The sequence below is a fragment of the Talpa occidentalis genome, unplaced genomic scaffold (genome assembly GCF_014898055.3).
Source record: "Talpa occidentalis isolate TD23 unplaced genomic scaffold, MPIMG_talOcc4v2.1 talOcc4.5, whole genome shotgun sequence".
Classification (NCBI taxonomy): Eukaryota; Metazoa; Chordata; class Mammalia; order Eulipotyphla; family Talpidae; genus Talpa; species Talpa occidentalis.
In genome coordinates, this window is record NW_023604861.1 from 118,429,446 (window position 1) to 118,457,376 (window position 27,931).

Genomic DNA, 27,931 nt, shown 5'->3' on the forward strand with positions numbered 1-27,931 from the left:
GCAGTAGACCTCTCCTGACTCACCCGCTGCTCCCCTCAGCAATGTATTTCAGTCAATCTGCCTGTTCTGTTCCCCACTCTGTCTCTGGTGAATCCTCTCATCCCTCTCCCCACCCCGTAACTCTGGCCTGTACCCCAGTTCTAGTATGCATAAATAAATATTTTATTAAAAAACTAAAAAAAAAAGAAATGCAGATTTTCCCTGTTAATCTAAAATAAAACATTTCAAACTGGGTATGATTTAATAGGTTATTTTTTGGCTCACTTAACATTTTGTACCTGAGTTTGCAGATGCTGTGTAATGTCTTAAATCAGCTTTTAGTCATTAAATGCCTAATACTAGAATCTTATTGTTACAGGGCAGGGTAAGGAGTACCCCAGGATCCCTAAACCTGCACACTTAAATGGGTTCTGCCATCCACCACATCAACACAAAACATATTCTAGTGTGTAAGACTGTCAGTGAAAAAGAACTTTAATACAATCAATGTGTGATAGAGAGAAGATATAGAATATAGTTTAAATATTGATAGTTTCCCATAAGGCACCCAAAGTTTCCCATTTTAAAGATATTATTAGTTTCTTCAGAAAGGTTATATGGGAAGGAACTGTTTTTGGAAACTTGTATCTGAAAATGATTGATTGCTGAAGTTTTAGATTGGATATGTTGATTTATTTTGTTGTACCTTAAATATTATTCTGATTCTTGATTATTTATATTTGTCCTTTTTTTCCTCTCTCAGAAGCTTTTCATCCCTGATGGTTTAAAGTTTCCTGTAAGTGGTTGTCGTTATTAATGTTGTTATTTTGTAATTTTCATTCATTGTACTGTAGGTAGATTTGTTTCTGTCCTGCAGTTCTGGAAAAATATTTGAATTATTTCTTTCTTTATTAATCCCTCTAAAACCACACTGTATTGGATAGTATAGATACAGGTATTTCCATCATTGTAGAAAATTCAACGGGGCAGTGCTGTTGTAGAGTTTTATAATTCTATATTTAAATGAGTACATTATATTAATATTCATTTATTATTGCTTATCATTATTATCAATAAAAAGTATCTGTTGAGGAACCCGGATGGGGCACATGTGGGAGGAAGGGTTACTCTTAACTCATGAGAGGTCTTCTGCTTTGTAAGGTTCAAAAGCATAATTTTATTTCTCTTAAATATTTCAGATTCTGGGCACATTAGACTTGATTAACCAAATACACTGATTTAATGGCAGTACAAAATTTAGGGGGTTTTGCACATCCATTGACCAAAATATTAATTACCTCCATTGCAGCACTACAATTTTAAAAAGTAATGGAGTCAAATTAGTAATGAAAAAGTTGTTTTGATGAGCTTAGGTTGGAGCAGAGGAAGCAAGGGCTTAGATCCATCTGGAAAACTTCACTGCAATAGCCAGATGAACTATTCTTTCTTGCCATAGTATAATATATACCATGCCATCATTAGTCATAGTGCCCAAAAGACTCATGTCCTTCAGCTATTTTTTTATCTCCCTTTCTTGTATAGTACTGAATGTATTGGAAAATGTTCAAGCATTTTAAATACTATTGTATATTAATGGGATTAGAATGAGACCATCTTGAGGCATCTTTTTCCTCTCCTTCAAGTGTAGTTCTAACTTGGTTTTAGGTAGGAAGGAAACAATTTGAAAGGTGACAATAATATGCTAGACCCTTTTGTTTACTTAATGTTTAATTTTTGTAATAACCTGGTGTTTGGGGAGGGTGTTATACCCATTTTTATTAGTAATGAAATGACAACTGAAGTGAAATAATTTGGTACTATTCAGTTGCAGATGAGCTTTAAGAACACTAGATGTTGGATTTTGTTGAATGACACTTTGAAATCTTTAATACCTATATTATTTACTGCTGTGTAGAATTAGGCTATTTGAAATTTTATAGATGTTAAAAGATATTCTCTGGAATTTGTATCAACAGATATATGCTGACTCTAATGAACTTGGTGAGAGATAAAGATGGTTATATGAAAAACAGTAAAACTGGTATAAGCGTGTCCATACAAACTATAAATATTTGGTTTAAATATCTTGTCTTATATACTTAAAACTTATTTTAAATATATACTTAAAACATCAAGCAAAATAGTAATAGTTTTAGTAACTAAATTTTGATTGAAGAAATTTTAATCCATTTATGTGAATAAGTGCAAATACCAAACACCCTGAATTTATTATTCAGTAAGTGGTAAAGCTGGGATTCAAAACAGGTCTCTCTAACTGTACCTGATCTACCTTTAAATAGGTTTCTTACAATCTGCCTGCTTTAAAAATTTCTTAATATAGGGCCTCCCTGGTGGTGCAAGGGATTAGGACACAACCTATGAAGCTATCTGCAGCCACTGAAGCATGAGTTCATTCCCCAGCAAGGGAGCTACCCACATAGGGCAGCAGACCTCTCTTGACTCGCCCGCTGCTCCCCTCAGCAGTGTATTTTGGTCATTCTGCCTGTTCTGTTCCCCACTCTGTCTCTGGTGAATCCTTTCACCCCCCCACACCTCTGGCCTGTAGCCCAGTTCTTGTATGCATGAATAAATAAATCTTTTTAAAAAATAAAAATTTCTTAATATATTTGATAATACTGTTACATTCCTTTGAATTATGTTTTTTTCTTCTGGAAAATTATTCTTAAAATTCTAATGTACTTTCTAGAGTTGTTAAGCTACTCATTGACATGTTCATGGCCTTCAGATACATGGTCATAGACTGCTTTATTTTCATTGACTTATTCCATATTGCTTTGCTTCCCCTGCCCCACCTTTTCCTTGTAGAATCATTTACTGGTAATAAATCCTCTTAAACAATATGGTTTTCCTTCCTTTTGTTAGCTGTCAAGGGTGAATGTTTTATAATGACTCTGGCTAGTCTATAAGTTTCTTTTCTGAACTATCTTTTTAGGATATCTATTTATTTTCTTACTAACTTCCAAATGGCTGTAGTCACTTTTATGGAGCAAGTTTTCTTTTAATTAAAATTATTTTTTTCTTCCCCAACTTTATCTGAGTCTTGCTGACTTGATCAAGGTATGTTAGTTTGTTGACCTGAAAAATTCTACCATCATTAACCATGCTCAGAAACTAAATGAGTAAGAACATAGGTTATTTCAGGAGAATTTTAAAGTATTTTTTGTCTGAATATTTGATAATAAAATGAAAGGTACATTGTGATAGCTGATAACAAAAAGGAAAGCGCCTCCCCTGGTGGCGCAGCGGTTGAGCGCTGGGCTATGAAGCTGCCTGCAGCCTCTGCAGCGCTGGTTCAATCCCCGGCCGCCTGCATGGGTCCCACGTGGCACACAGACCTCTCCTGCCGTGCTCACTGCTCCCCTCAGCAAATGTATTTCGTCAGTCTGCCTGTTCTGTTCACCACTCTGGCTCTGGTGAATTCTGTCACCCTCCTGCGCTTCTGACTGTACCCAGTGCTTGTATGCATAAATAAATAAATAAATAAATCTAAAAACAAAACAAACAAAAAAACAAAAAGGAAAAAGAAAGAGCCCATACTTAAATAAGAGAGGCGTTTCTAGGGCTGGTGCAATACTAATCAAATAAAAGCAATTACATGTTAGGTAACTTGCTGACTGGTCAGATTTTCCCTGGAATTTAGAACATAGAGAACATATGACTATCTCTACCACCACTTTTCATCTTTCTCAAAATATATTTTTCATAGTTTTATTTTGTTTCATTGAATTTGTGTCATGATCTTGAATTTTTCTCCCAATTCCAGACATTTTACAGAAAACTTTGTGCCATTTGTCATTAGAGTAAATGATTATATGTAATTCATTGCCATGGTAAAGAAAAATACCCCAGGCACAAAAGCCTATCCAAAAAGCGTAGGTTCTGTTGTTACTAGAGTAATGTTCATATGCTGAGGAGAATATATTTTTACTGTCAAAGACAGTATCTTGGGCAACTAGTTGCTTATATTCTTTTCAGAGATAAGAACATAGCAAACTGGAAGATTTTATCTAAATATGAGAAAAGAAAATGGTTTAAATTTCTTCATTCCAGTGATCAGGCTTTGAAATTGGAGACATTGCCATCATCATTTTGCTTGTCTGAATATTTAATATTTATAATTTTTGTATGTTAGTATTAAAACTTATCTTTGGTAGCAGGACTTATAATTCACATTTTATAGGTACTGATGTGGTAGATGAAGGAACTGAGAATTAAAAATTTTTCAAAGCTCTTTGAAACTAAAGAGCTATTGAAACTATTTCTAGCTTACAATTATTTTTTATACTTGTTTTATGCATAATTGCTTTAGTTTTTCTTCGTTTACTATGATTGAGTTTTTTATCTTTTAAATCAAATACCACTGAATAACTACAAAATTGTATGGTACTTTGGGACTGAACAGTTAGATCTGTTGTTTTTTAAGATTCATTTATTTATGCATACAAGAGCTGGGGTACAAGCCAGAGATGCTGGGGTGAGAGGATTTACCAGAGACAGAGTGGCAGATTGACTGAAATACACTGCTGAGGGGAGCAGTGAGAGAGAAAGGAGAGGTCTGCTACAACATGTGGGTAGTTCCCTGGCCTGGGGATTGAACTCATGCTGCAGAGGCTGCAGATAGCTTCATAGTGTTGTGCTTAACCCCTTGTGCCACCAGGGAGGCCCAGATCTATTTGTTTATGTAGTTATTGTCCTAAACAGATTTCTAATTTAGTTGGATGCAAAAATCCTGTCTTTGTAAATTAATACAAGTGGGAGGTACTTAGTCATTTAATGGGTAATACTATACTCATGAATGAAGGCTTCTGCCCATAACAGGTTTATAATCTGATTGGAGATGAAATAAACTGTAAACACTTAGAAAACTTAATGAGATAAGGAAATAATTACATAGTAGTCCCTGTTAAATGAAATTAGCTAAATAAAATGTTTAGCAGAGTGCCTTGCACGTGTTAAGTACTCCAGAGCATTTACTTTCTTGGCTTCTGACTGAATATTCAGATAAGTGTTATAAGGTGGTAAAACTGTATTTACATAGCGTTTTTTTTCTTTAGTAGAAAATAAAAAGTACTTTTGGGCTCAGAATTTTGACCATGATGTGGGTAGTAGGCATTCCTCAAAGATGTGATTGAAATGAATGAAAGATGGTTGATTTTATTTACTTATCAGGAGACTCCTAAAAATAAATACAGTCATAAACAAGGAATTTGGAAGAGGATCAAAAAAGCTAGTGTGTGCTTGCCTGTCAGCTTGTGGCCCTTTTTATAAGGCTGCATTCTTATGTGAAGAGCTGGAGTTCTGGGACAGCTCTGTTCCTTGCTACTTAGGGGCCTATTTGCTTTATTTTTGGCCTTCTAACTATGTCACAGATGGTGTAGATTAGGGGTTCTCCAAGTGTTGTCCCAGAACATAGCATTAGCATTACCTTGGTGTTTATTAGAAATGCAAATTCTCAGACCCCTATCCAGATTTGTTCAATCAGCAACTGAGAGGATGGGGCTTAACCAAGCAGTCCAGTGTTTTTACAAATCTTCTAGATGATTTTGATGTTAAAGTTAGATGTCACCAAATAGTGACACTGTCTTTAGGAGAGAGGGCTAACGTGCTTATCGGAAATAGGTATAGTTTATACAAGTCATTTAAGATATGAAGTAGATTACTGAAACTTCATTGTATGCTGTTCCTTAGCTTAAGAAATCATAATTAACTTTTTAAATATTTCTTTTTTTGTGAGCTCGTGTGCAAATTCAAAGTGAGAATCTTAGTTGTTTGCTTTTAGATATTTGTAGTGATTGCTTTTATCCTCCCCTAAAAGATGACCAAGAAACAACTAAAAAATATTCAACCCAAACTGGTATTTTGTGAATTTTTCTTTTTTCAATATACTTTTCAGTGATTGCAGTTTGAATTATAAAGTATTATTGATGTTTTAGCACTTACTTTCCATGAAAATAGTTCCACAGTTTTCTTTATATCATCACAACTAGGTTTATTTATACAGACACATGGGAGCATGATCACTTATAATAAAAAAAAAATTGGTAGCACTCAAAAGCTGTTTTTATAACTTACCTACTTGATCAGATTAAATTTCTTTAATTTTCTCAATTTTTTTCTTAAGATTTAAATTGCATGCCTTAATCTCACTTTTGTTCCCAGAACTCCTGAAAGTTCAGGAGAATTCATTCTGTGAGAATCTTGAGATGACATTAGTGCAGGCAGAAAAAGGTTTTCTTAAAAAGTTGTCAAAATGGGCCTCCCTGGTGGCGCAAGGGGTTAAGCACCGCACTATGAAGCAATCCGTAGCCTTTGCAACACAAGTTCAATCCCCAGCCAGTCAGGGAGCAGCCCACATGGAGAAGCAGACCTCTCCTGTCTTGCCTGCTGCTCCCCTCAGCAGTGTGTTTCAGTCAGTCTGCCTGTTCTGTTCTCCACCCTGTCTCTGGTGAATCCCCTCACCACTCTGCATCTCTGGCCTGTACCCCAGTTCTTGTGTGCATAAATAAATAAATCTTTAAAAAAAATTTTTTTTAAAAGTTGTCAAAATGTAGTTTAATGGACAACTATGAACCAGAGACACACTATGGGGGGGCGGGCGGAGAAAGGAGTGATTAGGGTCAAAATAAGGGGGTTGCAATTGTATGGGGAATATAAAAATAAAATTTTAAAAAATGTAGTTTAATGGTATGTGAAGTATACCTATAAAATAAAAAGATAAATAGCTAAATACATCACAATTCCAAATTACTGGACAATATTGGAGATTAGAGTATATATATATATTTGCTGTCTCACTAAAGATCTTTTATATTTCAGGCGAAATTCTGTTGTCGTGATGTGTAAGAAGGACTTTTTTTTTTTAACGAAATGTATATAATTTTTTTTTAATAATAAATTTTATTTTTCTATTCCCCCATACAATTGCAAACGCCCCATTCTGACCCCAGTCCCTCCCCTCCCGCCCCCACCCCCCAAAAAGTGTCTCTGGTTCATAGTTTTTTGTTGATTTTGATTTTCACTTTCTTATATTCATTTTCCTGGTCCCTTATTTAAGTTTTCTAGATTCCTGCTATGAGTGAGACCATCCGGTATTTTTCTTTTTCTTTTTGGCTTATTTCGCTGAGCATGATCCCTTCCAGCGCCATCCATGTTGCTGCAAATTGCATGTGTTTATCTTTTTTGAATGTTGAGTAATATTCCATGGTGTATATGTACCACATCTTCTTGATCCAGTCATCTATTTTTGGGCATTTGGGCTGTTTCCAAAACTTAGCTATTGTAAATAGTGCTGCTATAAACATAGGGGTGCAGGTGTTCTTTGGAATTGATGTTTCTGTGTCCTTTGGGTAAATACCTAGGAGTGGAATTGCTGGATCATATGGAAGCTCTATGTTTAGTAGGTCCAGAAATCTCCACACAGCTCTCCATAGTGGTTGGACCAGTTTGCACTCCCACCAACAGTGCAGAAGAGTTCCTTTTTCTCCACACCCTCGCCAACATTTGTTGTTGCTAGTTTTTTTAATGTGTGCCATTCTCATTGGTGTAAGATGGTATCTCATGGTAGTTTTGATTTGCATTTCCCTGATTACAAGTGATGTTGAACATTTTTTCATATGCCTGTTGGCCATTTGCATTTCCTCTTCAGAGAAGTTTCTTTTTAGCTCTTCTGCCCATTTTTTGACTGGATTATTTTCTTTGTTGTTGCTGAGTCTCATCAGCTCTTTGCAGATTTTTGTGATCAGTCCTTTATCATTAGTGTTGTGTGCAAAAATGTTCTCCCAGTCGGTGGGGTTTCTCTTTGTTTTTGTTATTGTCTCTTTTGCTGTACAGAAGCTCTTTAATTTGATGTAGTCCCAGCTGTTTATCTTTGCCTTCACTATCACTGCTTTGGGTGATGTGTCTGTAAAGATGTCTTTGATGTGCAAATCCCGTAGTGTTTCACTTATATTTCCTGTAAGAAGGACTTTTAAGGGACCTTTGGGTCTTGCATTTTCTGTCATGTCCTTGTTACTGATATTCCATCATGATGTGTGTGTGCCATGAGTTTTCCAAGCAGTGGTTCATTCATGGTATTGGACTATCTATCACCTTGGTTCATTTGTAAAAATACTATCCTTCTTTAGGTGTATAAACCACTCTTGAATCACTTATGATATAACCTTTGTCTCCTTTGTAAAAAGTAATGAATTTGGACTGAAATGTCCGAAATGGAGTCTACAAACTGGTGACCTGTGGAACCAGATCTGGTGAATAAGTTTCATTGGACTATAATAATTTTTAAAATTTCCAATAAAGGACTTTTATACATTGTAACATGCCTGTGGTATGGCATTCAGAAGGCATAAGGGGGGGGGGGCAATATCTACATTTTACAGGCTTATTAATTCTTATTCCTCTTTTAGTCACCTAGTAACTTTCTTTGAAGACATTCACTTGTGAGTCATTCCAGAGATAGTCCAATACATAAAGCATAATGGTGGTATATACTTTTTTTATTTTAAAGAAAACCAAATAGGGGCCTCCCCAGTGGTGCAGCGGTTGAGCGCTGGGTTGCGAAGCTGCCCTCAGCCTCTGCAGCGCTGGTTTGATCCCCACCCGCCGGGCGAGGGTCCCACATGGCACGCAGACCTCTCCTGCTGCCCGCTGCTCCTCTCAGCAGTGCCCTTCGTCTGTCTGCCTGTTCTGTTCACCGCTCTGGCTCTGGTGAATTCTCTCACCCTCCCGCGCTTTTGACTGTACCCAGTGCTTATATGAATAAATAAATCTTTAAAAAAAAAAAAAAGAACACCAAATAGCTGCAAACCATTTACACTGTTCTGTCTTCTCTTTTTTTTTTTAATTTAATCTATCTTGAATATCATTTTATATTGTATTTAGATCTAGTCTCCTTTGTACCAACTACGTGGTATTCCTTTGTATAGATGTAACCTACTTTCCTTCTTTCTTTTCTCCTTTCCCCTCTATTCTTTCATTCAATATTTTCTTCCCTTTTGTTTCCTCTCTTCCTTTTCCCTTTCAATTAAATAATCTGTTTCTGACAACAGTGTCCTGCTGTGGCAAGAGAATCTTTATCTGAGTTTTAAAGAGTAAGAATTTATACCAGTAACTTTGTTTTAGACGTAGGTTATTTTTACAGAAGTAATTAACTTCCTTAAGTAAGAACATGTTTTTAAATACCTTTTGTTTCTGACTTTCTGAATAGAGTTTTTCAAAGGGGAAAATTATTTGAAGAATAATAGTCTAGAATTAGAATTGCTGGATCAAGAGTTATATGCATTTATGGTTGACACGTTGCAAAATTGCGCACCATAGTAACACTGATTTACATCACCACACCCAACATACTAATGCCCTCTTTCCAACATATTCTGTTACTGACTTATTGACCTTTATTAATCTTATCTGATAAAATGGAAATCTGATTACAGTTATTATTGGCATTTCTCTTACATGTGCGATTGAATGTCATTTTAATGTGTGAGCCTTTTGTTTTTCCTTTCTATCAACATGTTCTTTCAATGTTTTTCTTTTGTGCTCTTAATCTTCACATTGTTTTGTAGGTACTCTTACTATACTAAGAAAAGTAAAATTTTGTGGTAAGACTTATTTTTCTATCTTGTTTTGATGTTTGTTAAAAAAAACTTTGTTTTCAGCAATTTTTAAAATATCGTATATAAAATTTTTTGAGGTGAATTTTGTCTTTAATGATTTTGCCTTATTCAGAAAGAAATTCCTAACCTTAAAACAAACCCTACTTTTTCTTCTAATAATTTATTAGAAATTTTCTATTTTTTCGGTCCCTTCAGCATTTATTTTGATGTGAGAAATGTTTTTCCAGATGACTCTATCAACATTTAGTGAATAATACACATTTTACACAATCATGTGAGATGCCACCTTTTGTTTACTAAATTCCTGTATATATTTGGGTTTATTTCTGTGCTGTAGCTCTGCCCATGTATCAGTACCATTTAAGTGCTTATAGCATTGTAATTCTATGAATTATATAAAACACATATAGCATTGTATGTTTGAGAATATTGTAGGACTTTTAAATGTTTATTCTTATTTTTAGTTATGTTCTTTACAATCATAATACACTTTTATAAACATTATTGGCACTTTAACTGTGCTTACATAATTTTCAAAGGTTAATTTAGGTAGTAATAAAATCATTGTAATGCAGTCTTCTTTTTTTTTAATTTTTTAAGTACCACCTTTTATTTTTTTATTTTTTATTTTATTTTTATATTCCCCATACAATTGCAACCCCCTTATTTTGACCCCAATTCCTCCTTTCCCTGGCCCCCCCACAGAGTGTCTGATTCATAGTTGTTTGTTGATTTTGATTTATTTTTTATTTTTTCTTTCTTATAGTTACTCTTTTTCCCGGTCTCTTATTTAAGTTTTCTAGATTCCTGCTATGAGTGAGACCATCCGGTATTTTTCTTTTTCTTTCTGGCTTATTTTGCTGAGCATGATCCCTTCCAGCGCCATCCATGTTGCTGCAAATTGCATGTGTTTATCTTTTTTGAATGCTGAGTAATATTCCATGGTGTATATGTACCACATCTTCTTGATCCAGTCCTCTATTTTTGGGCATTTGGGTTATTTCCAAAGCTTAGCTATTATAAATAGTGCTGCTATAAACAGAGGGGTGCAGGTGCTCTTTGGAATTGATGTTTCTGTGTCCTTTGGGTAAATACCTAGGCATGGAATTGCTGGATCATATGGAAGTTCTATGTTTAGTAGGTCAAGAAATCTCCACACACCTCTCCATAGTGGTTGGACCAGTTTGCACTCCCACCAGCAGTGCAGGAGAGTTCCTTTTTCTCCACAACCTCACTAACATTTGTTGTTGCTAGTTTTTTTTAATATGTGCCATTCTCACTGGTGTAGTCTTCTTTTTTTAAGACAATAGTTTCCCTCCTTATGCTCCTTGGTAGCAATGAAAATACTCTTTGTCTATTATTTTTTTCTTAAAATATTTTTACAAATGGGATCATTTTCTTTTATCACATAATCAACTGGCTGTTTTTATTGAAGCCTCTGGGTTTCTATATCATTAAAACATCTCTTTTTTGGTGGTAGTTGATAGTTTGTTTTCTTGAATTTTCCAGGTATTCAGTCATCATTTACAAATAATTTCTTTCCTCTTTTCTATTTTTAAATTTCTTTCTTTCTCAAATAATGACATTGACTACCTTCTCTGGAACAGTATTAAGAGTTTTTCTGTACCCTTACATGTTTTGTGAGAGATATACGAAGGAAATGTGTTTGCATCTAATTGTCCTATCTCCTAAGGGTTCCTGTTTCAACTGAGATTTTTTAAAAAATTGCTTACTCTAAACTGTTTATTATCTTTCTTTTCCCTATTTAGGCCCAGATAGCTTTTCTTCAAGGGGAAAGAAAAGGTCAAGAAAATTTGAAGAAAGATCTTGTAAGAAGGATCAAAATGCTGGAGTATGCTCTTAAACAGGAAAGGTAATTCAGTAAGATTGAAGTTAACGTCTTAAATATTGGAATAACTTTTCTGTCATTCCTAAGACAAATTCGGATTTTAATACTTTATACTTTTCAATTCAGGAAATACTATCTGTAATAAATATTTACAAAATGTTAAAATTTAATTTTATTATGAAATTTTAAAAATATTAACCAATACACTGATTTACATGATTTTTAAAAGTTTAGTACCTTCTATTCTGTCCTTTCTTAAGAATCTTATGTACTTTGTGAAACCTCAGTATTGAGTTTTTTAATTAAAAAAACTTTTTTTTAAATTAAGGTAGCATTGGTTTATAACCCCGTATATGACTCAGAGGTATAGGTTCAATATTGGTTTCTTCATGGAATTGAAATCAGTTTTGTAGTTTCAGTGAAGGAAATTTTTACAGTGCTTACTCCCCTTATATATTATCTATTATTACTCCATTTGATATATTTTCCGTAGAAAAGAATTGTTCTGGCAAACTGTTGACAGATTAACTCTTCTTTGAGTTCAAATATTCATATTGCTTCAGAAGTTAATCTTCTGTTTTACCAGTGTTAAGATACTGATGTTGGTTTACAAGTAAAGAATAGTAGGTCATAAATGAAAGTTATGAAGTAGTCATATGCATTAAGCCTATTTTTTAAAAGATGGTCTTTGGATATTTTTGTCAGCAACAATAGACAGTTCTTTGACAGGTGATACTGAAATTCCCTGTTTTGCTTTGTTTTTGTGGAAATTGATGAGTGGACTGTTTGCAAAACAATTGCAAAATAATCCTTAGCAGATGATATGTGTGAATATCAAAAAGATAAACTTTATTAAAACTGTGTTTACCTTCATGTGGGAAATTTAAATGGCAAATGAGATTGAAAACAACTTGCCCTCTTAATGAAAAATGGATGGATCTTTTTATTACTTAACAGCTATATTGGGAAAGTGGGAGAAAACACTTTTTAAAATTTAGTTTTTTATATTTATGCATATAAAAACTGGAGGTGAGGTTGGGGAGCGGGGTGAGAGGATTCACCAGAGACAGTGGGAAGCAGAACAGGCAGATCTCCTGAAATACACTGCCGAGGGGAGTAGCAGGCGAGACAGGAGAGGTCTGCTATGCCATGTGGGTTAGCTCTCTGGCCCAGATAGAATTGCTACTGCAGTGGCTGGTGACAGCTTGATAGCACTGAGACTTTAACCCCTGCGCCACCAAGGAGGACCAGAAAACACTTCTAAAAACATGTAATTGGGAATATTTGAGACTTTAGGCTATATAGATTGTAGGTATAATGAGGGCAACAGAGAAATAATAATAATAACAGCACTGAACTGTTAATTACTGTATATCAGGCCCTGCGACTTAAAAACTAATTTGTGTAGAGTTGCAGAACTGTAGTGAAACTATAAATCATGTTCTTCAGGTCTGCCTTGTGGGATAGCCTGTACTCTTCACCAGTGCATTATGCTATCTTGTAGACAGAAGAGTTGAAATATACCAGTACTAAAGTAATCGGGAATTGTGCATGTGTATCCCTTCAAATGAAACATTCATTAATTTATCCATCCAACTTAAGTACTGAGTATAAACATCATAGACTTGTCCTTAAGGGCTTAGAGAGTTGTGAATAGACTTATAGCAAAAAAAGTACAGTGCAGTCTATAGGTACTTTGGGAGAAGTTCCTACAGGGTGCAGAGAAGTACAAAGTCTATACCAGGCACAAAGTAGGGAGTGGTTATTTCTATCTGGAAAGTGGAAGTACGGTTGTAATTAGAGGGTGTGAGATCTGAAGGGATATCATAAAGAACAAGGTGTTTGCTAGAGGCAAGATTCAGGAAAAAGGTGATAATGTTTGACATGGAGCAAAACAAACTAATAGAAGTTACATGAACTATAAAGCTTTTATCCAGATTTACCTATTTGCTGTATTTACCATTACCATGCTTGCTTTCTGTACATTGATACATATTTTTCCCCCTGAATTGTTACTTCATTGCAGACATTATGCATCTTTGCCCCTTAATATCTGATACATATTTTCTAAGAGCAAGGACATTCTCTTATATAATTATATAACTCATTATCAAATTAAAGAAATTCAATTTTGATATAGTTGTGTTATATAAAATAACCAATATTGATACGATCCCATAATGATTTTATAACATTTTTTTCCCACCAAATGTGCCAATAATAATCACCATAGTGGGCCTCTCTGGTGGCCTAGGGTTAAGTCTGGGCACTATCACCACTGTGCTGAGGTCAATCCCCTGTCAGAGAGCTGACCCACAAAGCGCAGCAGACCTCTTATATCTCCTATTGCTCACCTCAGCAGTGTATTTCAGTAAATCTGCCTGATCTGCTCCCCACTCTGTCTCTGGTAAATCCTCTCACCCCTTCCCACACCTCTGGCCTACAACCCAATTCTTCTACACAATAAATAAATCAATAAAAATAAATAAATAAATAAATAAATAAATAAATAAATAAATGTCATAGTATTTATTTTTTCTGGTTGAGATCCAGTCTAGGAATACTTTTCTTTGTCATGCAGTTAAGATAGTTTTAGTATAGAATAATGTGAAATAGATTTTAGATAGATCACCCTGACCTTAAATACTGGGAGGTGGGGGGGCCAACTGGTAAGACCTGTTAATAGAGACGAGAAGATTATAATACATGGTTCAGAATGAGCAGTAATAACATAATAGCTGCCGGAATAGAGAAGGTATCAGTTAGGAAACTTTTTTTTTTTTTAAGATTTATTTTTGTTTGTTTATTTATTTATACAAGCATGGGTACAGTCAGAAGCGCAGGAGGGTGAGAGAATTCACCAGAGCCAGAGTGGGGAGCAGAGCAGGCAGAAGGACCGAACTACACTGCTGAGGGGCGCAGTGGGTGGCAGGAGAGGTCTGTGCGCCATGTGGGACCCTCCTCCTGTGGCCGGGGAGCAGCCTGGGATTGAACCGGTGCTGCAGAAGCTGCGGGCAGCTTCGCAACCCAGCGCTTAACCGCTGCGCCACCGGTGAGGCCCAGGAAACATTTTTTTTTAAAGATTTATTTATTTATTATTTATACAAGCACTGGGTACAGTCAGAAGCGCGGGAGGGTGAGAGAATTCACCAGAGCCAGAGTGGGGAGCAGAGCAGGCAGAAGGACCAAAGTACACTGCTGAGGAGAGCAGCGGGCGGCAGGACCCTGGGGAGGCCCCCAGGAAACATTTTTAAATTAAAAAAAAAAAAAAATGATGATTGTGAGTAGGTTGTGAGGATTGGTTTCCAGATTTCTGACTTGAGTTAAAAGTGAGAATCAAATGAATGGAAGAATTAGAGGACGAAAGGCAACTGTAGAAGTGGGGAGGACTCATGAGTAGAGATGTATATTTGAGAATCCTCGGTATTGGTAGTGAAGTTACAGAAGCCATTCACAGCAAGTGTTGTGGGAAGAGAGGAGAACACCGGCAGGAGCCACAGGAGATGTTTGAGGAGAAGGCAGAGGAAGACGAGCCAACAAAGGAATAGTTGAGAAGGAAGAAGAGAGCAGTGTATTGGAAGAAGGTGGGAGTTTGACAGTTGCAGATGCCAAGCAGACTACAAATAAATTGTGTACTGAAAATAGTCATTTCGTTTGCCAGTTAGGAGCTTGTTGGTATTCTTGCCAAAACAGCTTCAGTGAGGTAACAGGGACATAAAACAGATCACAAGGCATTGAGTAGTGGGAAGGAATAGATAAAGTGGAGAGAGCCCCCCCTTCCGTCCCTCCCCCCAAGCAGTTTGACTTGAAAAAACAGAAGCGATAAAGAACTAAGTCTAGCAATTATTTTTTTTTAATGAGATTCTCCTGTAAAAAAAAAAAAAAGTTCTTGATTTTCTATCTTTTGATATGCCTGGAATGATTGGAATTCATTGCTGATATAAAGCCACTATTTAAATATAATAAATTAAAGAATATAAAAGCATTTCTTTGTGAGTTAGAGCTCTAAAACATTTCAGTTTTTTCTCTGAATTTGTTTTTCTGCCTTAAAATAGGAATTTAAAAAATTTCATATTTATTGAAGAGGATTTGAAACTCTTATCTTTCATATACACCCCCAAAACTTCAACAGTTTTTGTCAGTCTTGCTTCATTTTGATCTATTTTTGAGCAAATTCTAGACATCTTGTCATTTAATCTGTAAACAAACACCTAAGTAAGGATAATGGTTTTGAAATGCTGTGTAACAGCCTTTATTAGTAGTCCCAATTAAGAAGCTCAAAAATTAAGTAAAATCGAATCTTTAACAATACAAAAGGGTGGGTCTCCCTAGTGGCACAGGGGGTTAAGATGCAACCTATGAAGCTATCCGCAGCCTCTGCAGCACCGGTTCAAATCCCAGGCCAGGGAGCTACCCACGGGGCGCAGCAGACCTTGCCTGTCTGGTCCACTGCTCCCCTCAGCAGTGTATTTCAGTCAATCTGCCTGTTCTGTTCTCTACTCTGTGAATAGACTGTGAATCCTCTTACCCCTCTGCACCTCTGGCCTGTACCCCAGTTCTGGTATGCATAAATAAATAAATCTTTTAAAAAAATACAAAAGATTACTCACCTAGCAATGGATTTATCAAAGCATTCCTTAAAAAATACAAAATGAGCATATTGGCATACAATTTTCCAAGAATAAACAGTTTATAATCTGCGGCTTATTTAAGAACTTTTACACTGAAGAACCAAAATAATATGTAAAATATAATTCTGAGAAATTTCTTCCACTCCCCCCTTGCGCAAAGCTATCCATTTCTCTCTTATCTGCATTACTGTAGTAACTCTTCCTCAGCTCTGGTATTTCTGTATTCTAACTTACCTGCTATGTCTAATGGATTATGTTCTAAAATACAGATGTTCCATACCTGATTTAAAATCTGACTAATTTCAGAGATGTTATTAAAACCTTACCATCAAGCCCCCCCCCCTTTTAAAGATTTATTTATTTATTTATTTATTTATTTATTTATACAAGGACTGGGTACAGTCAGAAGAGCGGGACGGTGAGAGAATTCACCAGAGCCAGAGTGGGGAGCAGAGCAGGCAGAAGGACCGAAGTACACTGCTGAGGGGAGCAGCGGGCGGCAGGAGAGGTCTGCGCACCATGCGGGACCCTCCTCCAGTGGCCGGGGAGCAGCTGGGGATTGAACCGGCTCTGCAGAGGTTGCGGGCAGCTTTGCAACCCAGCTCTCAACCGCTGTGCCACTAAGGAGGCCCTCAAGCCCCTTTCTACACACACACACAAACACACACACACACACACACACACACACACACACCGTTTTTTTGACATTTTGACACATTGTTAATATTTTCTACTCTTTTAAAGGTGTTCCTCCCTGCAGGAAAACCTTTTCCTTAGTCCTTTACTCCTATTGAAAAACTATTTTTTTTCAGGTTTAGCTAAAATCTTTTAGTAACTACCTTTTTGGTAGTTCTCCTAGTCACCACCTATGATTGAATTAGGTCATTCCTTATCTGAATTCCTACATTTATTTCTGTATATTCCTATATAGCTCTCATAACAGTGTTCCATAATTATTTACATTTTTATTTCTTGTATTTTCTTGCCTCTACATTTAACTGACTACAAGCTGCAGGTTATTCCTAGCATCCAGTACAGTGCCTGGCATGTGTTAAGAATTCAGTAACAGTTCATTGAACTTAATTGAATATTTTTAGCATCAGCATTTACTCATTTTTAAAGATTTTATTTATTTATGCATAGAACTGGGGTGTAGGCCAGAGTGGGGGGTGAGAGGTTTCACCAGAGACAGAGAAGGGAGCAGAACAGGCAGATCTACTGAAACACACTGCCGTGGGGGAGACAGGAGAGGTCTGCTGTGCTATATTGGGTTAGCTCTGTGGCCAGGATCCAGCTCAGGCCATCGTGAGCCCTTGAGGTGATAGCACTAAGACTTAACCCCTACATTACTAGGGAGGCCCTAGCATCAGCATTTGAAGTGTGATAGGGATGCTATGTATATTCCTTGTATATTGCATTAAGTAATAATAGACATTGAAACAAAGCTGTAATGGGACTCACTAATATGTTTGTTGAAAGTTTTTTTAAAGTGTATGTATATTTAAATATTTTATTTTTTCCTTTATAGGAAACTATAATTACATACATATTGAATCCCATTGCTTATGAGTATAACAGTTTCTAGTCCTACTTTACCTTTTTTTTTAAACTGAGGTAATATCGGGCTGCACCTATCAGGTATTACCACCATAGTGCGCTCACCATCAACTTGCCCAGATTCCACTACTATGGACCAATGTGCTTCTTTCCCTCTTTGTACTCTCCCCTCCCCTTTTTTGTCCCTCCCACCTTGGTGTTTCAGTTCTCCAGTCAGCTATCAGGGGTTAGTTTTTCAGCTTGTCTTTATCAAACTGTTAATTTAGGTACTGTATATTCCACATACTGGTGACACAACCCTGTATTTTATCTTTCTCCTTCTGACTTAGAATTATCTTTGCACGCTTCATCCAGGTTTTTATGCTCTTTATCCAGTAAGGCCAGGTTGGAGGCCTATCAACATTGAGTTGTTAGATATGAAATCTGCTTGTTTATCTTAGTCAGATTTATTTAGAAAGATGACTAGGGAACAAGACTGGGGAATAACAGTGGTTATTGAAATTAGTCTGAGTTTTCTGTTGGAGTTAATTTTCATCAACTATATTTTCTTAGGAAATTTTACATTTCCTCTAACTTCATATTTATGTAAGTCTTCAAAATAAACTCCTTTTTATATGTTTTAAAAAAAGAAAGCATGGTAACAGAGATGAAGTAGAAACGATATGGATGGTCTTTTAGCATATTGACTTCAAAAGGAACATTAAGTTGAGCTAGAATTGTGAGTAAATTATTTTTTCAACAAATTTAACAATGTAGTAGAGAGATCCTGACTTAAGGCAACACAACTTGTGGTAAACATAGCAGTTCTTTATTAGCTTTTGTCTAATCTTTTAATGAAATGTTCATAGTGTATTATTACTTTGTTAAATATATAGACTATATTCCCTTTTTTGTAAGGTCTGTTGCAGTTTTTCCTAGCACCACTAGAAAGCACTATAGTGAAGTATTTTGTGTTTGGAAATGCTTTCCTTTATATATAAACATAAATACAAATTAACTCCATAAAATTTCATTGCAACTTTTATTCCATCCTCAGGCTAGTTACTTTCAGTTGCTATTTTGACTTCCAGGACATATTGTTCCTTTGCATATGGTAGAGGAAGTTAGGCTGCTGAAAAATCTTAACAGTTACATTAAGAATTTTGCTGTCTCTCTGGTGACTGTAAGTGAGATTAATGGGTACAAATCGTACTTTCTAATAATCAATATTATTACAATTACATTGAAATAGACTAGGAAATGCAGCCTGATGATGAAATCCTTGTCTTTAAGAGAAGCATTGGGAATAGAGAAAAAGATGTTCTAGGTTATTTGCAACAAATGGATTTACTAAAAATACTTTTTAATAGAAATGTGTACATGTAGTTAGTTCAATACCAAAAAATAGTCTCCCTTCTCCCTCAGTTCACTGATTTTCTTTCCCAAAGACAATCTTATTAACTGGTGTTACATGTATTGTGTATCCTTACAGAAATGTTTTATACATCTGAAACATATATAGAAGACTTATTATAAAACATACATAGAGGACTATATAACTCATACACACATACATAACATATGAACCATAGTATTTTTTCCTTTTTTTGTTTTTACTCAAGCTTAGAGAGCAATACTTATTAGCACATAATCTTTTTTCTTTTTAATGGGTACATGTTATTATAAAACATTACATACATATAAAAAAGGTACAAAGACTGTTATTAAAAATACCACCAACTACCTTGAAGAAATAGGACATCAGGTGTGTATAATTTTCATGTTTTTTTATTTCTCTATATAAATTTTGATTTTTTTCTCTTGTTACTGTAAAATAATTATTACTACCAAAATGTGAATTCCAGTACTTTACACAGTGATTTAAGTTATTTTCATTTCCTTTATACCTTAAAATTATATAGTAAGTGCTCAGTTAATTTTTTATACAGGATAAAAATGACTCAAATTTGGCTATTACCCTTTCATTCCTTCTTTACACTTTGATTTTTATTATTTTCCCAGTCTTATTACATTGACTATTTATTGTAAATGGCTTCAATATTTTTGAGAAGCAAACAAGTCAAAATATACAAATACATTAAGTGTGACCATATTTCGTTAATCCTTATATTCTTTACCTTTTCTGATTTATTTTTCTGGTTAAATCTGAGATGATTAGATTGGTTAACCAGACATAATAACATTTTTAGCTTTTAAAAGAAGATAGACAAAAATTCTTTCTGAATTCTTTTGGAAAAAGCAAAAAATGTTTTGACTATTTAAAAATATATATGTGTGTGTGTATATATATATATATATATATGTATACACGTATATATTTCTGTTGGATTATCTTACTCATCATTGGTGATTTAGTCTGTTCCTCCTCCTCCCACCTTCCTTTGTATTTTTCACTGTAATGCATACTTTAAAATTTCAATTGCCTTATAAGATACAGACTATTATAGATGACTTTTTTAAAACTCAGTTTTGAGAACGCTCAGATTTTACAAGTTTATTTCACAATCCAAACTTTTTTAGTGCTTTCAAACAATAGAATTCTATTCTGGAAGTCATCATGAAAATTTGAATTCCACAGAAACTAGATTGTTAGATTGCTCATTTGTAGTTACAGAGAGGATATTATGGTTCCCAGTGGTGTTGGTTATAATGGCCTTTGAAGGTGTAACAACAAAATAATAATGGCAAATACTTTTGTATTACAACTTTGACGCAGTGGAAGGCTATGATTCTTGGCCAGTGAGCCAAGGTACTGCATTTTGATCACTACTATTACTGTAGTTCTTAAAGTTTGTTTAAATATATTTTAAGTTGGTTTGTATTTTCTCATTTCTTTGTTAGAGCCAAATACCACAAGTTGAAATATGGAACAGAATTGAATCAGGGAGATATGAAGCCTCCAAGCTATGATTCTGGTAAGCTAATTTTAAAGGACTTTAATTAAAAAGAAATTAATGCCTAATATTTTGTAGCAACATTTATAATTGCAAAGTAATTTATCATTGTTTACATTATCAGTTTTTTTTTCTATTCTACTTATCTTTTGGCTCTAATTGTTTGGTGTCATTAAGATCATTTTCTACATCTTTCGTTCCTTCTCCCTCTTCTTTAGTTCACCATTTTTGGTTTATGTTCTAGGTTTATGTTTATGTTTTTTGTTTTTGTTTATGTTTTGTTTATGTTCTATTATGTTTATGTTCTATATACATAGAAGTCACTTACTAGTAGGTATAATGGAAAAGTAAGAAAGTTGTTTAAAAGTTAAGTCATCTGTCAGGTGCATGTGTTTCTGAAATAATTTCAAATTAAATTCCTGCGTCAAATATCTGAAAATATTATCATTTATATCATTTAGTAAATACCTGCCTTGTAGGGTCTTCATGTATATTAAATGTAATTGCTAAAATAGTTACTCAGTAGAGATAATATTATTGTTATTTTTCCTATCTGAAATTTACACTGAGAAGTTGGCAAACTTGCCCCAGGTCACACATCTGTTAAGTAATGGGAATATGGATCTGAACTCAGGTCTAGCTGACTTCAAAATTCATATACTTCCCATTTTGCCACAGTGCATTTGTATATGACAGTCCATGAAAAACTTATAAAATTAGTTCTACATGTTCTGCCAGTTTTTTTTTTTAAGATTTATTTATTTATGCACACAAGAACTGGGGTACAGGCCAGAGGTGCGGGGGATGAGAGGATTCACCAGAGAGAGTGGGGAACAGAACAGGCAGACCGACTGAAATACACTGCTGAGGGGAGCAGCTGGTGAGTCAGGAGAGGTCTGCTGCGCCATGTGGGTATCTCCCTGGCCGGGGATCGAGCTCACGCTGCAGTGGCTGTGGATAGCTTCATAGGTTGTGTCTTAACCCCTTGTGCCACCAGGGAGGCCCCAAAATGTTTTAAATAAACAGTGTGGCTCACTAGAAAGAGTTTGGGTTTTGAAATCAGATATATTTGTTTGCCCATACACTTAAACCACCTGTAATATTACTTAATCTGTTTTAGGTTGTTTCCTTAGGTAATTAATAGACTGGAAAAATATTTGGAATAGACAGGAATAATAAAATAGTTAGGAATAATTCCTAACTATCAAGTTTATTCTCTTCAGTACCTAGTATCATCCCATCCGGCAGTCTTTCCAACTATCCATTTATTTTATAATATTAAATATTTAATATCTGACTGCTTGTCAGATCTAGTCCTAAATTGGGTGAATAAGATAACACTGCCCTACTTTTTTACAGGAAAGATAAGGAAAAGTAAAATGAATGGAGCAATAATAGGTGTTTTGGAGCATAGTAGTGGGGATACTCAATCTAGTCTTAAGTGGGTAAGAAATGCCTATTGCAATAATGTATAATACTGACATCCAAAAAACAAGAAGAATTAGTGAGGAGAAGTGGACTAATTATTTGTTGAGTGAGAGGTGGGAGAAAAGCAGGGTATTGTTTGTAAAGTTTCTGAGGTAAGAATATGTCATATTTAAGAAAGGAAATAATGGATAATAGTAGGAGGGAGGAAAGATGTGTTTCTGGATGCAGCTACAGAGCTAGCCAAGGGTTCAGATGGTGAAACACATTATAAAATACTTGTAAAATATAGTAGTAGTTCACACTGTATCCTAGGAGTTACGAGAAGGCATTTGAAGTATCTTCACCAGGAATTTTGTCATCAGATTTGCTCTTAGGTTACAATGATAGCAATAACTCCCAACACTTTTAGAACAGGGGCCTACCTGGTGGCGCAAGGGGTTAAGTGTCAGCACTATGAAGCTATCTGCAGCTACTACAGCACGAGTTCGATTCCCAGCCAGGGAGTTACCCACATGGCGCAGCATATCTCTCCTGTCTCACCTGCTGCTCCCCTCAGCAATGTATTTCAGTCAGTCTGCCTGTTCTGCTCCCCATTCTGTCTCTGGTGAATCCTCTCACCCTCCCGCACCTCTGACCTACACCCCACCTCTTGTATGCATAAATAAATGAATCTTTAAAAAAAGTATCACAGAATCATATAGAAGGTACCTTTTGATTTTAGCTTTATTCTGATGTAGCATAATGCCTTTGAGATACCTGGGTGTATAGTTCATTCTTTGCTCTTGTTGAGTAGCCTTACATGACCGCATCTGCCACACTTTGGTTACATCACTGGCTGTCACAGTAGGCAAAGACAATTGAGTACACCTATCTGAGAATGGTATGGAAAGGATTTAGGTCTATTTTGGTGGGAAATTAGCTGACTCAGAAATCCTTTCATGTCTAAAATTTTCAGTTCTTTTCAATTCAAGTGTAAATGTTTTTACTTGGCAAGTGTGTGTTACTCTCTTGACACACTATTATAGATAGACATAGTTTCTGATTTTTAATGGTTCACTAAAAACAAGATATATCATTTTTTCCCTTGGTATGAGAGCATTGCTTTTGCTTTTTTTTTTTTAATGGTTTAAAATTTATTCTTTTTATATAATTATTACTGTTTTTTAGTTGAGGTAACATTGTGGCACTCTTCGAAGTCATCCCAGAGTATTCCATTTTGAATTACCCTCATCTTCTTCCTCTGTGCCCCCCAGCCCGCCGCCCCTCACCCCAGGTGCTTTTTAATATATCACAGAGCTTAACCTAGTTATTTTAGGAAAAAAATGAAAATGCAAGATACAATTTTATTTTTGTCACAGATGTATAATTTCTCCTCATTATAGTGATAGCATGTAGAGGAAAATATGGAGTCAAACAGATAAGATCCAATACTTTGTAGTCAACTCCTCACCTGACAACCACTCATGTGTTTTCTGTTCCTATTATTTTGCCTTTTAAAGAAAGTCATATAAATTCCAGAATCATACAGAATATATTTCTAACTATTTATAATTTACAAACCTTTCATTTAATCTCTAATATTTGTCTTTAGAATAGGGATAGAAATATTTCCTTCTAAAGTTGTGAAGATTACGAGAGATAATGTGTATATGTTTTAATATAGCATCTGAAACAGTAAATGTTTAATATCAGATATCTTAAAAACAAGTTTTCCAGTCTAGTGTATTTCCTCACTTGAAAAAAATCCTATAAAGATCGTTTTCTTATAGTTTGCTCAAGGGCTGATAAAAATGTGAACTGTTGGGCCTCCCTGGTGGCGCAGCGGTTGAGCGCTGGGTTGCGAAGCTGTCCGCAGCCTCTGCAGCGCTGGTTCGTTCCCCGGCTGCTCCCCGGCCACCGGAGGAGGGTCCCACGTGGCACACGGACCTCTCCTGCTGCCCGCTGCGCCCCTCAGCAGTGTACTTCGGTCCTTCTGCCTGCTCTGCTTCCCGCTCTGGCTCTGGTGAATTCTCTCACCCTCCCGTGCTTCTGACTGTACCCAGTGCTTGTATAAATAAATAAATAAATTTTTAGGGAAAAAAGAAAAGTGAACTGTTTTCTAATTCAACCACGGTGTTGTTTGAAAATTCTTTTAGTTCAGACTTAAAGAGGAAACTCTTTATTTTGCCACCTTCTTGAAAGAATTCTGCTTCTACCACATGATGAATTTAAGCTTTACAAGGTATAGAAGGTTTTTTAGTTAAGACTTAAGGAGAAAACTCTTTACCACCTTCTTGAAAGAATTCAGCTTCTATCAGATGATGAATTTAACCTTTACAAGGTATAGAAGGTTTTCATTCAGAGATTATTTTTAAAAGAATACTGTGGTTGTCATGTAATAAACTACTAAAGCAAATAGATTTGTTTGAGAATATTTCTTATTTACTACTTATCAAAGTAATTTTTCTACCATCATTCTTAGGTATTTTGTTCTAGTCTGATGTGGTGTTTCATAATACTTTGTTTCATTTTATTCACAATTTATGAGTTAATTTGGATAGGTCTTTGTCTTGGAGAAGGGCTGCCTGAAGATTAGCAAAATATCTTTAGTTTTGTTACTCTCAGAGGGATGTAATAGCATTAATCAATTTATATTAGAGTTCCACTATGGAAATTAGACTTGAAAACAGAATTTGTTATCCTAAAACATTAATAAGAGTGCAATTTTACATATTCTTAATTTTACAAATTTTCATTGGCTTTTTGTCAATGGAGATGCCCTATAATGTAAAATCCAAACCAGTTTTATTATGATTTTATGTTTTCCAGATGAAGGTAATGAAACAGAGGTGCAGCCACAACAAAACAGCCAATTAATGTGGAAACAAGGTCGACAGCTACTCAGGCAGTGAGTATCCTGTGGTCAAATTAAAGAGCAAAAAAGCAAATTGTCATGAGATTATTTTTATTTTGTATTTTCAACTCAGAATAATTTTATCTCATTATTATACTGCTAATGTGAAAAACGTAACTGAATTACTGTTTTGTTTTCATAGTATATAGTTTTTCCCTTTGTGGTGGAATTTATTTTTCATAAATATTAATAAGAATGTCCATAATTTCGGCTTCATCAAAAGAATACAATTTCACACTTTTGAATTATATTGTACACTTAAATTTATAGTTAAAAGAATTTGATACCTTTAGGGCCTCCCCGGTGGCACAGCGGTTGAGCACTGGGTTGCGAAGCTGCCTGCAGCCTCTGCAGCGCCGGTTCCATCCCCGGCTGCTCCCCAGCCACCAGAGGAGGGTCCCACATGGCACGCAGACCTCTCCTGCCGCCCGCTGCTCCCCTCAGCAGTGTACTTCGGTCCTTCTGCCTGCTCTGCTCTCCGCTCTGGCTCTGGTGAATTCTCTCACCCTCCCGCGCTTCTGACTGTACCCAGTGCATGTATAAACAAAACAAACAAATGAATAAATAAATAAATAAATAAAACATGCCTCTATTAAAAAAAAAAAAAATTAAAAAAAAAAAAGAATTTGATACCTTTAAAGTTACTCTTGTAATTGGATATATGTGTTTTAATACAAGTCTAATCAGTAGTTATATGTAATTCTGTGTTAGTTTTTAAACTATTTAAAATAGATTGAAAAACTTGAACTTCTCAAGTTTGCAGATATCACATGAACATACACTTTCTCCTATAAAAAGTGTATTTGAGGGGCCTCCCCTGGTGGCACAACAGTTGAGTGCTGGGCTGCGAGGCTGCCCGTGGCCTCTGCAGCGCCAATTCGATCCCCAGCAACCGGCGAGGGTCCCACATGGCGCAACAGACCTCTCCTGCCATGCCTGCTGCTCTCCTCAGCAGTGTGTTTCATCACTCTGCCTGTTCTGCTCTCGCTCTGTCTCTGGTGAATTCTCTCACCTTCCTGCACTTCTGGCTGTACCCAGTGCTCATATAAATAAATAAATAAATCCTTTAAAAACAAACAAACAAATAAATAAATAAAATAAAAAACTTTAAAAAATAAAAAGTGTATTTGAGGCTATAAAGAGGAAACAAAGTTGTGTTGAAGTTCAGATGTCAGGTGGTGGACTAGATTCATTCACCTACTTGATACCTGGCTCTTGCATATGACCTTTGAAACTCATATTCAGATTTGTGCTCAGTAAGATGAAATTTACTACCTATTTTGTACTTTTTGAGTGGCTTGTAAATAATCTCAATTTAGGATTTCCAAACGTGATGCATGCCAACCATTCTTTTTGTCAATGGTAGAGAATATTTAAAACATACCTCTTGTCTACATCAAGTGAGAAAAATTTGAGACTTCATTAATATTTAATAAGCGGGTTTTCACTAGTGCCCTCACGTTAGTCTTAAATATGACTTTTGCATTTTCCTTTTATAAATGTGTTATCTTTTTGTTAATTAGAAAGTTATTATAGTAATACAAGACATATTTTGAAAAACCTTAAGACTCATAATCTGCCCCTCAATCTAAAGATAATATTTTACCAGTCAATAAGAAAGTAAGCATTTAGTTAACTTAACTATGGAAAGAGCAGTTTTTTTTTTTTAAAGGATTTATTTTATTTATTTATGCATACAAGAGCTGGGGTATAGGCCAGAGGTGTGGGGGGTGAGAGGATTCACCAGAGACAGAGTGGAGAGCAGATCAGGCGGATCTACTGAAATACACTGCTGAGGGGAGCAGCTGGCAAGCCAGAAGAGGTCTGCTGCACCATGTGGGTTAGCTCCCTGGCCAGGGATTGAACTCATGCCGTAGTGGCCACTGTAGCGTGATAGTGCTGTGACTTTAAACCCTGTGCCACTGGTAAGGCCCCAGGAAAGAACAATTTTTAAAAGTTATTTGTAATGTGATTTTGTTATCCAAGTGATGCATGTGTCAAATATTGTTTGTTAAATAAATATAATACCTTTGTGCTAGTTTGTAAGTACAACTGGTTAAGTTTGGGAAAGTTACAAATTCATTTTCCAGGTCCTCCCTGGTGGTGCAATGGGTTGAGCAAAGCGCTGTGACGCTGTCAGCAGCCTCCACAGTGTGGGTTCGATTCCCGGCCAGCCAGGGAGATTCCCAGATGGCGCCGCAGACCTCTCCTGTCGCGCCCACTGCTCCCCTCAGCAGTGCTTTCAGTCTGCCTGTTCTGCTCCCCACTCAGTCTCTGGTGAATCCTCTCACCCTCCCGCCCCTCTGGCCTGTACCCCAGCTATTGTGTAAATAAAAATTTAAAAAGTTAAAAAAAAAAATTCATTTTCCAAATTTTCATCAAAACCTCTCTAGATATATTGGATAGGATTGAAAATGAACAGCTTGAATTGATAGGATACACTTATCCCATTTTTGTCACATATCTTTGTGAATATCTTTTTGAGTTATAGTAACTAGTAATACCAGGTGTTTAAATAAATTGACCTTAGACTGGCTGTTTTGTCCACTTTTTTTTTCTCTTTCATGTCATAGACTTGACACCAACTATGAGTTAATGCCTCATTTTCGTCTGTCATGTTTATTATTGATGTTATTAGTGAAATGAATCTTTTTCATGTTTCTGCTGCTACTACGCTTCATCTTTTTTGTCATCTGCTAGTAGATATCGAGTGCCTTCTATATGCCTGTCTCTCTTAGGAGAAAGAAAACTGAGGTTTGGGAGAATTAAAAGTTATAAAGGAAGGAAGTTGAAGAAATGGGCTTTAGAAACACCACTAACTCTCAGTACGAGCCTATGCTCCCCACCCCACTTTGTGTTCCTGACTCTGTAACACACACATTCATCCACCATCCCACAACTGAATTTAGGTCTTCTTTAATTTTAGAATTGTCTCAGGATAGAAGATTTTCTTCTGTAAAAGTGACTCTTTAAAATAGTTTATCTTATATGTCATAAAGAAAACCATATATGCTATAAACATTCTCTCTAGATCTCAAATAGTTGATTCAGTGACACATAGAAATGTA

The 27,931-nt window shown here is 35.7% G+C and overlaps 1 protein-coding gene across 2 annotated transcripts in view; it reads left to right on the forward strand.

Annotated features, from left to right (window-relative positions):
- The window catches only part of STRN (striatin), a 93,781-nt gene that overhangs the window by 16,127 nt on the left and 49,723 nt on the right, over positions 1-27,931 (forward strand). For both annotated transcript variants that reach the window (XM_037528230.2, XM_037528233.2), the window contains exons 2-4: positions 11,381-11,484; positions 20,490-20,563; positions 24,779-24,857. In XM_037528230.2, the coding sequence (XP_037384127.1) occupies positions 11,381-11,484; positions 20,490-20,563; positions 24,779-24,857 (257 nt within the window). The remainder of the gene's footprint in view (positions 1-11,380; positions 11,485-20,489; positions 20,564-24,778; positions 24,858-27,931) is intronic.